The following is a 13719-nucleotide window of genomic DNA, read 5'->3' as shown; positions in this document are numbered from 1 at the left end:
AAAAGAACTGTATAATTTTTTTTTTTTTTAATAAAAAAAAAATTGCGAATTCTCCATCGGAAATATTAAATTGTGGTGAAAAATATTTCAGAAAAATATTAAGATTTACTTTTATTTCGCATAAATTTTTTTAAAAATTAAAAAAAAGAAGTTGCGAACTTTCCATCGGAAATATTGAATTTGTGGTGTGCGTCTTGATGTTGTTCCACAAATGGAGAGACCTGCAGTTTCAAGCCGACTCCGAACGGCAGATATTTTTATGAGGAGCTTTTTCATGGCAGAAATACACTCGGAGGTATGCCATTGCCAGCCGAGGGGGGACCGCTATTAGAAAAATGTTTTTCTTAGTTTTGGTGTTTCACCGAGATTCAAACCAACGTTCTCTCTGTGAATTCCAAATGGTAATCACGCACCAACCCATTCGGCTAGCTCAGCCAAATATTCACCGATCTCGACTTCTAAGATATTATTTGAAAGGTATCCTTTCAAATTTTCATTTCTGGAATCAATTCATTAATGCATGCCTTTATTTTTGCTTTTATACAACTACAGTGTACTCTCTCTTAGCGGACACCTAAACGATTGAAAAATTTATCAGCTTATGGGAGGTGTCGGCTTATGAGAAAAGTGTAAGAAAAATAATGTTAAAATAATAAAAAAAAATTGTTAAAGATTTGTGTTATATGCTGAAAAATGTGTCCGCTTAGGAGAAGTATCCGTTAGGGAAGAGTACACTGTACTATTATTTTGACTCGGTTTACAGAATTTTTCAAATTTCTTAGTCAGCTTTAACTCTCCTTATCTTCTGAGATGAATGAACTCACTCGCTTGAGAACTTAAAATGCAATTTTTTCCCCCTTGTTCACTCCTCTCGGGAGTATAGGGCCTTGACAAGACTCAGTTTTGCGTTGGTTTCGCTAATCTATTTTCATTTCTGACAGGGTAGGTCATTAGCCTTCCGCTATCAGTCCTAAGTTGTGGAAATGACCTGATATTTCGGCGGCACCCTTAAAATTGAATTAATTTTATAATTCCGAAATTATAAATAAATAGAAATTAATTTTATAATTTGTGAATTGAATTAATTATATAAATTTTATAATTTTTTTGGCCGGGCACCCTAATGTGTGTATCATACTCAAATATTTACATATATCGGCACATGGTTTTTGCCTTTGCATTTTCTGCTTTTCCTTATTTGGCTTTATATTTTTTTAAATTTTAATTTTTAACTTTTATGCTGCTTATAGGTTTTTCATGTGCTCTCAGTTTTAAGTTCAAGTTTTTTTAGTTTTGTGTTCCATTCTGTTTTTTTTCATTTCGTTTTTTTTCATAGTTTTTATGGCACTTTCGTTGCCCGCTTTCTATTTGTGCTTTCTGGAGCGAAAGTGAAACGCACAAATTTCACTAAATGCATTTAATTCGCCTTGCGTCCTTCTCGCTTCGTTTTTAAATATTTGCCTTTGAAATTTCTATATTGTTTACTTTCTTTCTTTGCTCAAACAATTTTTAACATTTTTTTCCCTAATTTTTTTCCAACAACTTTCGGCACACTTGTGGCAGCTGCCCTTAAGTGTTACTACAGTTGGACTAGTGCCCTGTTACTGTACAGTTACGTAGCGCTTTCTTGCCTGCTCGCCGCTCGGGCCAGTTGTTGTCGTCGTCGCCTTCGCTTTGTTGTTGCTGCTGCTGCTATATAGAAGCTTCAGCTACTTTTGTGCAACAAACACCCAATTCTTCCGTCTTCTTGATTTTTCGTAATTTGCCGTTTAAATATTTTCCGTCTTGGCCTTATTTCCTCTACGTCGCTACAAATTTTGAAGGCTCCACATTCAACGAGCTACTACACTCAAGTTTCAACATTCAACATGCAACATTCTTTGCTCTACACTCGACGTGCAGTATTCAGCATTTAATTTCCTTCGCTTTTTTGTCAGCTTCCTTTGCACTACAATTCATTTGATTTACTTGCATAAGTTTTTTGTACTCGTTATAATACATATACATTTTTTTTATTTTTTTCCACCTAAAATTTTCTGCTCACAAAATAATATTTTTTCTACTAATTTTTCTTGTAAATTCATTGTTTTTCTCTTTCTGCTCTTCTCTTCTCTCTCAACAGGTTTTCCGTTGTGCCATCGATTCGACGTTCTTACAAATGTTGCAAGACTGGCTCATATGCTCGTTGCCAACTTTTCTGGCCTTACCTGAACAAAAAGGTGTCTGGTGCCTGAGCGTCATCTTTTTATCCGCTTCCATAAATCTGCATTTGATTAAACTATTTCCGGTGCTGCTAAGCACCGGTGCCTCGGCAGCTGCAGCAGCAGAAGCAGCAGCAGCAGTTCCATCAACTGATGCAGACGCGGGTGGTGGTGGTGGTGATGGCGGTACAAATGCTGTGGGAGCTGGTGGTCTTGCTATTGCCGTTGGTGGTGGTATTGGTGGAGAATTTCATAAATTGGGTCAACATGAAATTGCATTGTTCGTGACAGCTGCTGCAGATTTTCATGCGAAATTGAGTGCGGAGCAGCGGATGCGTTTCCGTGATGCCTTTGAGAAATTCCACAGGCAACCAGTTTATGCCAAGCTGTTACAGAGTCTCTGATTTAGCCACGCATGGTGTCAACAGCCAAATGAGTTGTTGTTGTTGTTACAGCAGCAACAGCAACAATAATATAACATTTTTAGGAAGAGTCTGATGAGTTGTGGTGGGAGACGCTGAGAGATGAACGAAAAGGCGCATAGCTGGGCTGTTGTGGATGTGTGCGTTCTTGCTGTTTGACTGCTCGCCGGCTTGGCTGTTGGCTGCTTGGCTGTTTTCATTTAATGGTCAATATAGACCGCACAGATAAGCACTTCAGTTGCAACAAAGTTAAAGGTATACAAGTGGGTTAATTTGTTGTTGTTGCTTATGTTTTTATTCATGTTAGTTTTATGTGCTGCCCACGTGATTTATGAAGCAGTTGCTAAATGAGTAAATTCATTAGTAAAACAAATGCAGATGTCCTCATTTAGAAGATGAAATATGAAATAGATTTAAGTTTAAAATAGTCAAAATTAATTTAAGTCTGAGGTTAGGGTAGACAATTGCAGACATCTAAAGAGAATTAGAGAATTATGTATATTATGTATTATTATTAGCTTGTTGTTGCTGTAGCAACATAAGATATTTCCGATATATTTTTTCGGAATGCTGCTCGATCGGATTCTACAGTGGATTTGGTAAAAACGAGTGGACCACAAGAAATTATCCATTCGATGCATTAATATTTTATCAATTAAAAAATTGTTTTTTTTTTTTTGGTAAATTCTTCAGTCTCATCTATTCATAGTCATATCTTTGTCAATAATTAAAAGCCTACTTTTCAACATAGACCTCTGTTAATTGCACCTAAGTCTTTTTCACGGCATTTAACCCTGCGTCGGACAACTTTTTTAAAACCTTCTGTTGGGCACCCGGGTGGGTCAGTTTTCGTACTGTTCGAGGATCCTATTTAAGAAGTTATATCCATGTATTTATAGAAAATTATATTGGGTAGTCGAAAAAGTCTTTGCGTATTTCTAATCAAACTTCAACTCATTTTTTTATATTTATAATGCACTTTATTAAACCAAATATGTACTATTTTGGTCGACCACCTTTTGCCATTTTTCTTCTAGAGACATTATTCCATCAGTGTAAAACTTTTGTACTTTCTCGGCGAAAAACTGCGACAAGTAATTTTCACAGGCTTCTCTTGAAACCAACTTTACTCCATTAAGGGAGTTCTGCATTGACCGAAACAAATGGTAGTCCGATGGTGCAAGGTCAGGGCTATATGGTGGCTGCATCAAAACTTCCCAGCCGAGCTCTCCCAGTTTTTGCCGAGCCATCAAAGATGTGTGTTGCCTAGCGTTGTCCTGATGGAAGACGACCCCCTTTCTGCTGATCAGTTCTGGTCGTTTTTTTCCATTGCTTGCTTTAATCTCATCAGTTGTTGACAGTAAAGTGTAGAATCAATAGTTCGAGCAGGCTGGAGCAGTTCATAGTGGATGATTCCTTTCCAATCCCACCAAACACACAGCATAACCTTTCGAGGCGTCAATCCTGGCTTTGCGACCATTTGTTGAGCTTCACTACCCTTGCACCATGATCTTTTTCACACATTATTGTCGTATTTGATCCACTTTTCGTCTCCTGTTACCATTCGCTTCAGAAATGGTTCGATTTCATGTCGTTTCAGAAAAGAATCGCAGATGTTAATTCGGTCCATTAAATTTTTCACAGACAATTCATGTGGTACCCAAACATCGAGCTTCTTTTCGTAACCAGCCTTTTTAAAATGGTTCAAAACCATTTGATGGTGAATGTTTAGTGCCTTGGCGATGTCATGGCAGCTTATGTGACGGTCCTGGTCAATCTTTTCCATAATTTCATCGACTTTTTCAACGATAGATCGACCGGAGCGAGGTGCATCTTTCACATCGAAATTTCCAGAACGGAACCGAGCGAACCATTGTTGTGCTACACGAACTGATACAGCATCGTCTCCGTAAACTTCACAAATTTCATTGGTGGCTTGCGTGACATTCTTCCCTTTTTTGTACAAAAATTTCAAAACATAGCGAATTTCTTCATTATTTGCACTCATTTTTGAACAGCAATAACTTTTTTTCAACTTCTCGGAATTTAATTTTTTTGGTTAAATGAAGCTTAAAATGTCACCTTTCTAACACCATATGATATGACACAATGTGATTGGTAGCACTGGAGATAGATGACTCCAACGACATCTATTGACAAAATACGAAAACACTTTTTCGACTACCCAATATTTTAGTATCTACTAATTCATTCATATACTAATTCATTCAAATTCCAATAATTCGAATGGTGGAATGGAAAGTTGGACAGTTTTTTGTGCGGGCTTGTCACGCTTGTAGTTCTGCAGCGTTTTAGACTGGGCTATCACTCTTTATGTAAATTGCATACATAATCGCTGATCCAATTCATGATTCCTGTAGTTATAATTCCGATTATTGGTTCTGGTCCCTGTGAGGTACCCGCTAATCCACAGTTGGCCAATTCATCGGCAATTTCATTTCCTTTTCCCCACTATAGCGACATTATTAAGCAGCATAGAAGTTGACTCGGATTTGCACGGAACGCAAAGTGATGATTTATATTTTCAAAGGAATGCCACTTCCACTGCTGGTCCATCGCTTATTGCTCTGTGAAAATCGTATTGCAGGGATCTAAATAAGAAACTTTGCCGAAGGAACCATACCTCTAAAACGAATCCTGTCGAAAGCCTTTCGTACAAACGTTTATTGGTGTTTTTAGAAGGCGCAGTTTTCACATTATTTCATTTTTTATACGCACGTTGAGTTTTCACAATTGACTTCTTTTGTTGAATGTAAGTTTCAACAGTTTGGGAGCGCTCGCGTGGCGTGTACTGTTCCATGGTAAAAATCTGTTGGACTGACGCTTCCAACGCGGTATGTCATTAAGCGATCTGACGTCTCTGTCAAAAGATACAGGGTTGCCAGATGGGTCCGTCGAATATTGGCAACTCTGTATAAGCACACTTGGATATGAAAAGTGCATGGAGCTACATCCGTGTGTTTCTTTATGCACCCAAATATATGTATGCCTGAATTTAGTCTCAATGCTTAGTGGACATATGTTATATTAAACATATATTTCGATTTTGCGTGATAATAAAAAGGTATTTGAAATTTTTTTAGTCTTCATAGTGGAAATTAAACTTTGTCTCTTTGCTTTGACATTATCCAATTGGTACCAAGTTTGAGCTATGATATTTTTGGACACGTCATTACCAATTAAAGTGATGAGACTGAAAAGCCGTTCATTTGATTTCTTAAGAATCACCCTAGTACACAACTTTCTGATATACCCAGAAACCACAACTTTCTAAGGCCGGAGTCAGATCAGAATATTTTACTTCACCCATTATTTAATTTAATTTCTAGGATATTTACGTAAAATATCTGTCTTGATATGCACTAGAACACCACGCAACAAAACATTTTTTTTTAATAACGGCGGGTAGTAATTAACCTCATGTGGCAGCTAGTGGGCTAGTGACTCAAAATTTGGACTCAAACATTTTCCATCACTCCATAGTTTTGAAGTAATTCTACTCAAAGGAAAGTAATAGAAAAGTGAATAGATAGGTTGGAGAATAAGTGATGTATAAACAAACAAAAAAAAATTTTTTTTAAGTAAACAAAAACTGCTCTTACGTCAGCTCAACAGCTGACAAATTCTCTCGAGTAGTGATTCCGCGCTAGGCGCCAACTTCTGTACTCTCTCAACTGTGAGTTCCTGAGCTACTCTGAGATGTGTTAGACTGTATGTTAAGCGTTAGTGTATCATTAGTAAGAACAGAAATTTAACTTCACTCTGTGTAAAATGTATTTCAGAAAATGTGCAGACGTTTTTAGGCAAATTGTTAGAAAATGCTTTGAGTTATCATGCCCACTGTTTTGGAAAATAAGGTTTTCAGAAATAAAAAAAAGTCCTTTGTGCTCAGCGTTTTCTTAGAAAAATCATTACTTCTCTAATTATTTCAATATCTTTTAGCGAAAATATCTTAAAATCAAGCGAATTTTTTGTTTTAATTAATTTCAGGGTGATGCCTCCTCTTGAATGCAAAACGCGTTAGAAATGCTAGAGCTTCCATAGACATTTTTTTAGGTTTAAGAATATCAACATTCCTTATTTAACATTAAGTAAAATCTTTGAATTTATACCTACAGTTAACGCCAAGAGAAAGTGTACACCGTAAAGTGATAAGTTTTTATTTTTGTTGCTTTTATGTATTTTTTTGTAATTCAAAGTATTTTTTTCTAAAAATATAGCTCATACTACGAGTATAACAAGAACCATATAAAAAATAGTTTGAAATTCAGTATACAATTTGTAAAAATTAACCAAATTTTCATAAAAATTTCAAACTTTTTACTCAGAATTAAAAAAAAACAGTTTGAGGTGTGTAGTTTTATACCTCATTAATTTTGAAATTAAAATTACAATTATATTTTTGTAGTAAAGTGCAAGTTTCAAGTAGGTCAAAAATAACATTGATTTTTGAGAATTTTTTTCGAACGCGATTTTGTGTATTTTCTCCATTTAACGCCAACGCCATTTTTTTTTTATATGGAAGAAAGCGTCCAACAGCGTCAGCAGAAAAAATTATCAAAAATCAACGCGATTTTTGAATCACTCGAAACTTGCACTTTATATATAAAAATCGAATTAACTATAAAACTGCATACCTGAATTTTTTTTTTAAATTCTGAGTAAAAAGTTTGAAATTTTTATGAAAATTTGACGAATTTTTACAAATTTCATACAATTTTTATTATTTTATGTGTTCGAAATTCTGCTTTATATGGTTCTTGTTGTTGTTGTTGTTGAGGTGGTTAAACATTTCTTAGCTGAAATGCTCCAGCACCGTTTTAATACCACTATCTCGTGAAATGATGAGATTTTTTTTTTTTTTTTTTGTTTTGTTTCCAAGTCAGATCCATTTAGTGAGGTTCTTGTTGTAGTCGGAACTATATTTTTATAAAAAAGTAATTGAAATCACAAAATAAATAAATAGATGGTCAAAACTTATCAATATGTTGACACGCTATACACTTCCTTTTGACGCTGATAGTACAAAGAAAATACAACTAATCCTAACTTTGTGAGTAGCAGCTTAGAGATGCATACTTTTGTGCGCTTACTCCATTAGATACTTTATGAAGTTTGCGACCTGATGACAAACGGTTCACTAGAAAGAGCTAGTTCACTGGGGCGGCAGCCCTTAGTCGGGAAAAATCCGAGTCATTACGGTAACATAGAACCGGCTGCCCTGGTATTTTGTGCCACTCACTCCATTGTTGAAAGCGCTTCCAAAATTTAACGATACAAGCAACCGAAACTGCACGAATCACAAACATTACTCTAATAACATTAAAAAAATTAAAAAAGAAAAAAAAAAAAGAATCACTAAAAAATGTAACTGGTACGCGCCTCTCCACTTCAGCGATAGTTTCTCACCACATTGCCACAAACTAAAATAATCATTATAACGGCACATACATAAATATTTCACAAGCTGACTGGCTTTCGTTCTTTTAATTTCTGTCCTGCTTACTTTTAAATGTTATTTAACTTTCGTTTAATTGCGAACGATGTCATGCGCCACGCCAAGCTGCCAGCAACAGTCGTGAAACAACCAATGCTACTACCACCAGCAGCTCCACTTCGACAGCTAACTCTCGCCACCTACTTTATATCCATTGGCAGTAGGGAGGGTAACATCTTTTCATCCAAGCTACACTAACACACACACACGCACACTTCTAAAATAAATTTTCTGCAACTTTAACGTATTTTTATCACAACTACATTTGTTGTTGGCTGGCTGAGCTGGCAGCAGTCAGAAGTGGAAAGCAAAAGTTACTTGAATTCATTTGGTCGTTCATCGTTTGTCCGCTGCTGCTGCTGCTGCGGGTTGAAAATTGTCTAGAAGAAAGACAAGCGTGAATAACTAATTGCCAAGATTGGCAGATGCAGCCGCAACCGGAGCCGCAGCAGCTATGCTGGCATCACTGTCCCCACAGCCGGATGAGCCTATACATAAAATAACAACCAGTTGAGATTTCACACTCGTAGTGGACAGCAAGAGGAGTTCTTCCCACATCAGCTAAGACACTGGCGAAGCAGCAAACGCTCAAGCAGCAACGCCACCATCTACCACCATACCTACACCCACACCTTTTCAACCACCAACATGCCGAACCACCAGCAGCAGAAGTGGCACTATCCACAGCTCAACCAGTCAGTAGTTGACAGTCGTCGAATGTCGCCAAGTCGGGACAACTGGTTGACTAAATGAATAAATGAATGCATGAATAGATGGTTGAATCAGCAAAGCTTGGATAACTGACGGCCTGACTACCTTACTGCCCGACGGAGTGGCTAGCTGGCCATGTATCAGGTTGGCTGCTGATTTGCGCGCTGGCTATACGAAAGCTGTTGGAAAAACCTGCGCTGAATCGCTTCTTTTTGCGCCACTTCTCCATCAGCAATGCAACAACGTCTTGAGCAGCGGAACGCAGCGTCGGTCAATTTGAATGATAAAAATGATAAAAGTTTTTAACATTTCCATTTTTAGTTAAGAATTAAAACTAATTTATTTTTTATGTGCATCTATTTATGTTTGTTTGTATGTGTGTGCGCATGCCGATGCTCTGTGTAACTACAAATTTGCAAATTGTGGAATGTAAAGAAAGTGCGATGCGTAAAAGCGAGATCGCAATGCAATGATTAGTAACTTCAAGTTGGCGGGGGAGAGGGGAGTGGGAAAGTTGGAGTTGGATTGGCAAAGCGCCAGCGGCGGCAGCGCTTGAGTGAAATCAAAAAACTTTTGCAATATTGCTGTTTCTTTAATAAGAAAGATCGCCGAGTGACCTCAGCTGCGGTGGAAGTTGATTTAGTTTTGTGGTGCCTCGAAGTTATTAGTGTGAATGGATTTTTGTTTGTTTAGGGATAACAAATTCGAATTGAATGGGCTTTAGAAAATTTTTGAAAGCTTTGCCTAAAACAAACAAAGAAGGAACGAAATAAATAAAGGGTAGAGGGCAGTAATTTTAAACAATAAACAAAAATAACTAATTTGTTACTAAGTGATAATAAAGCGCCTGAAATTAATTAAAATATAGACAAAACAAAAACAGAAGTAAATAAAAAAAAAATTAAAAAAAAAAAACTCTAATATATAAAAAAAAATAAAATGCAAAACAAAAAAAATTACAAAACAAAAAAAAAAAAACAAATTAAATAAAAATGAAAAAAAAAAATTATAAAAATTTTTTTTTTTTCGAAGTTAGTTTTTTCTGACTTACCACAAATCTTAAGATGTGTGTATGCAAGCAAGCAACAGCTTCAACTACTTAAATTATAATCAAAGACACGCCTATGTAACTGCTATATAACCGAAGTACCGCAATTATATGATATGAAAATTGTTTAGTCTATAAGCCTACTTTTGTCGAGATAACCAATATGCAAGTAAATAAAAACTATTGTCTCTCTTGCATACTTACATATATACACACACATATACATACGAGTAATAATAGGTGATATTTAAATATTGGATATTCGATAGCCGGCAAATCCATAGGTATAAATACATATAAATTCATAACAATACAGTCATACGAAAGAGAGGCTTTTGCGCCTCCGTATTTGATGAAACCCAAAGTGAATGAAAATTTGCATCTCCCATAACAAAATGTCAAACGAATTTCCTGTTTTTGGTTATACGAGTATCCGTTTGGGCGAAAAAAAGAAATCCATTATTTTCTCGGTAGATGGCTGTAGTGATGGATATCTCGTAAAGTATCCGCCAAACAATTTAAAATTAATGCTCGTTGTCAAAGTAACATTTCACACTAAAACAAATCGTTTGCTGTTTTTTGTTTGTTCCACATCCGATGTTAAATACGAGCAGTTTTAAACCATTTGTGCAAAGTTGGATTTAAAAAGAAACTCGATGTTTGGGTGCCACACCAATTAACACCAGAAAACATGAAGGATCGAATTTTCATCTTCGTAACCCTGGCCAAACGGAATGAAATCTACCTATTTCTTAAACGGATGGTGATGGGTATGAGAAAAACGTCACATACAACAATATTGTGGGAAAACGATCGTGGTCAAAGAGTGATGAAGCAGCTGAAATGGTCGCCAAATCACTTGAAAAGAATACAGTTTGTGTCAGAAGAAAAGAATGAGTTTTTTTATTCTAACTTCAAAATATATTACGTTCTGCTTTTTGCTACATAATAGTCTCACTCAAGGGCTATGACGCCAGTGCTAACTCAGGGTAGTGTCGTTCGACACTTTCTCGCAAACGCAACGAAACAAAAATGTTTGAGAAGTACGCGAATCATTTTGAGACGGTATTTTTATGCACGAATATTCGAAAGGGCCGAAATTATCTTACGCCGCAGCTGCAAAAGTGATTAAAAAATCAAAAAATATTGTTGAGATGTGGAATCAGCGGTCTAAGATAAAAAGTCTAAAAATGGTGATGACTTTTCCGAACGCGGCTTGAAGGGTGTGATGACCAAAAAAGCAGGATAAAGAGATCATCCAACTTTTTAGGCGGGACCCTTCTTTGTGATTACGCCAAGCACGCACAATTCTTGGTCAAAAGAGAATAGATGTGAGTATCAACACCATCGAACGACGACTGAAGGTGGCGAACATATCCTACCGTCCCACATCATCAAAGCCACTGTTCTCAGAAAAACACATTGAGAAACAACAAAACAAGAAAATGGCGTCACAGAAATGGACTGACCTTCCCAGTCCCGAGACGCCAACCCCATTGAAAATGCGTGAAGAATTATGAAAACGCATCTTGCCGGAAAGCCAGTCCACGATTTAAAGCAACTCGTGCGTCAAGTTCGTAAAATCTAGTCCTGTTTGTCGACGAGCTACGCAGAAAAGCTGGTTCAAAGCATGCCGAGAATATACTCGACAACGATGAAGACTACACGGCTTATTGAGTAATTGCGACGCTTAGTTTTGTACATACTTTTATGTAAAATTTTTTTAAATACATATCTTTTGTACTTCATGAATAATTGCGGTTTCTTTTTGCTGACACAGACTGTAATTTGTTATGAGTTGTTTCCGAATGGCCAAACATTAAACTGAAATCTCTACTGTGAGCAACTGGACGGTTTGAGGCTAGCTATTGACCAGAAACGTCTAGGATTGGCTAACAAAAGAGTTGGACAATGAAAGGCCGCACACGTCTGAAGTGACTCGCCAAAAACTCCGAGGGCTTGGTTGGTAAGATGTTATGCATCCATCACATACTCCGAACCACCAACCGATTAGCACCTTTTGCTCTCATTGCAAAACTGGAGTTACTTACAGCAAATAAGAAGCTATGTACTTATAAAATAGCAACAAATTATGCAACAAAATGGTACATATTTGACACAAATCGGACAGCCCGAAACATCTTAAATAGAGTTCTCAATTTTACGCAAAAATAATGGATCTCTTTATCTCCAATCTAATATATACTTCTATTTAGTTTAATAGTGTCATAAATAAAAAAAAATAAATTTACTATGACTTCCTAAGTAAAAGAAAGGCACATTTGCATCAACATTTGAGATACTGTTAGCACGAAGGTCGTTTAAAAAGTCTGTCCAAAAATAAAAACTACGTAAACCTTTTTATTTTTCGACGTAACTTACGTTTTGGCTAATACACTTCGCCCAACGCTCTTCTAGTTTGCTGATCCCTCCCGAATAATATATATATATTGTGCAAGTCTGAAAAATAGTCATTCATTCCGGTAATCACCTTCTCGTTGGAATAAAATCTTTTTCCCGCAAGCCATTTCTTCAAATTGTGGATCAAATTGCAGTTCAATGGATCCGGGGTAGCCAAGTCTGCAGAATAGGGAGGATGTGAAACCAGTAGTTAATTATGCCACCACAACTGCTGAGGCGTGAGCTGGTGCGTTGTCGTGATGTAATAGTAAAAGCACTCGACTTCCTCAATTCAATCGAATGCCAAACGCAAAGAAATAAACCGATCTGGCTGAAAGTTGGTGTGTGTTCTTCCAAGAGATGCTACGAAGTAAACATAACCTCGATACGCGCTAGTGGCGGCATATCTCCTTGAATAGACATTTCAAACCACCCCCTAGATCTCGCCATGAATTTTTTACACAGCATAAAATAAGGCCTTTTTTTATATTTTTGTATTTTGGCACTATTGAAGTAAATAGTTTTGGTGATACTTGTTTACAGAAAATTGTTCGTAAAATTCGATGACTATAATAAGCTTTTCTCCTGAAATTCTTCTGGATTTAATTTTCATAAATTTTTCGACAATTTTTTGTATGTTAATACCATATTTTTTACGTACGGATAATTAAAACAAAAAAGATATTTTTTAGTGTTGTAGTTTAGGTGTGCTGGCTGATCTGTGAAAAGATCTCACATAGGCCTCTAAGATCCACTGTGTTACTAGTATTTGCTTGCTTTTGTAGTCGAATTATTTTCTGTAATTCTTAACGCTCGTCTTCATGAATTTCAACAAACCGTTCAGCCTTTTGTCAGCAATATTTGTTAAGAATGAAAAATATGTTGATCCTTAGCACATTTGTCAAGCCCTACATAGAGCAGGACAGTGAAAAAGTAGGTGTTCCAAAGTACCCCTAACATTCACCACTCTGCATGTGCTACCCCTTCACTATGGACTAATCTCAATTTGGCTGCGTGATGTGGGGTGAGATAGTGTCCCGACAGCACTGGAACCAATATTTTGCAATCTTTTGTAGAGAGTAATAAATTAAAGTTTTTAGTTTTCGTATTCCAAGTCTTTAGCATCACTTTTGCAGTTTTGTACGAGGTTGAGTGTTCCCATGTCGACTGCGTTTCCAGAGCTAGTTCCACATTCAGTTTCGCTTTCGGAAAGGGAATTATGGGTATAGTTATGACGTGTTCAAACTCGATGAACGAATAACTGCCTTAGCGAGCTCATCGGCTCTCTAAATTCCTTCTTTGTTTTTGGGTCCTGGTATCCAGTAAATAGTGACCTGCCCGTTTTCGCAGAGTTCATCCATTTTTGATCTGCGCCGTTGAACACATTCCGAGGTACTGTAAGCAGCCATAATTGCTTTA

The 13719-nt window shown here is 36.7% G+C and overlaps 1 protein-coding gene across 1 annotated transcript in view; it reads left to right on the top strand.

Moving 5' to 3' along the window:
• LOC129241666 (uncharacterized) overlaps positions 1-6615 on the top strand; it is a 296838-nt gene extending 290223 nt beyond the window's left edge. Inside the window, exon 29 of the mRNA XM_054878126.1 lies at positions 2123-6615. Within this exon, the coding sequence (XP_054734101.1) occupies positions 2123-2605 (483 nt within the window). The 3' untranslated portion in view covers positions 2606-6615. The remainder of the gene's footprint in view (positions 1-2122) is intronic.
• Positions 6616-13719: the final 7104 nt, after the last annotated feature.

This window comes from Anastrepha obliqua, chromosome 1 (genome assembly GCF_027943255.1).
Source record: "Anastrepha obliqua isolate idAnaObli1 chromosome 1, idAnaObli1_1.0, whole genome shotgun sequence".
Taxonomy (NCBI): Eukaryota; Metazoa; Arthropoda; class Insecta; order Diptera; family Tephritidae; genus Anastrepha; species Anastrepha obliqua.
The sequence above is the reverse complement of the archived record's forward strand: the minus strand, read 5'-3'. Positions and strand labels throughout refer to the sequence as shown.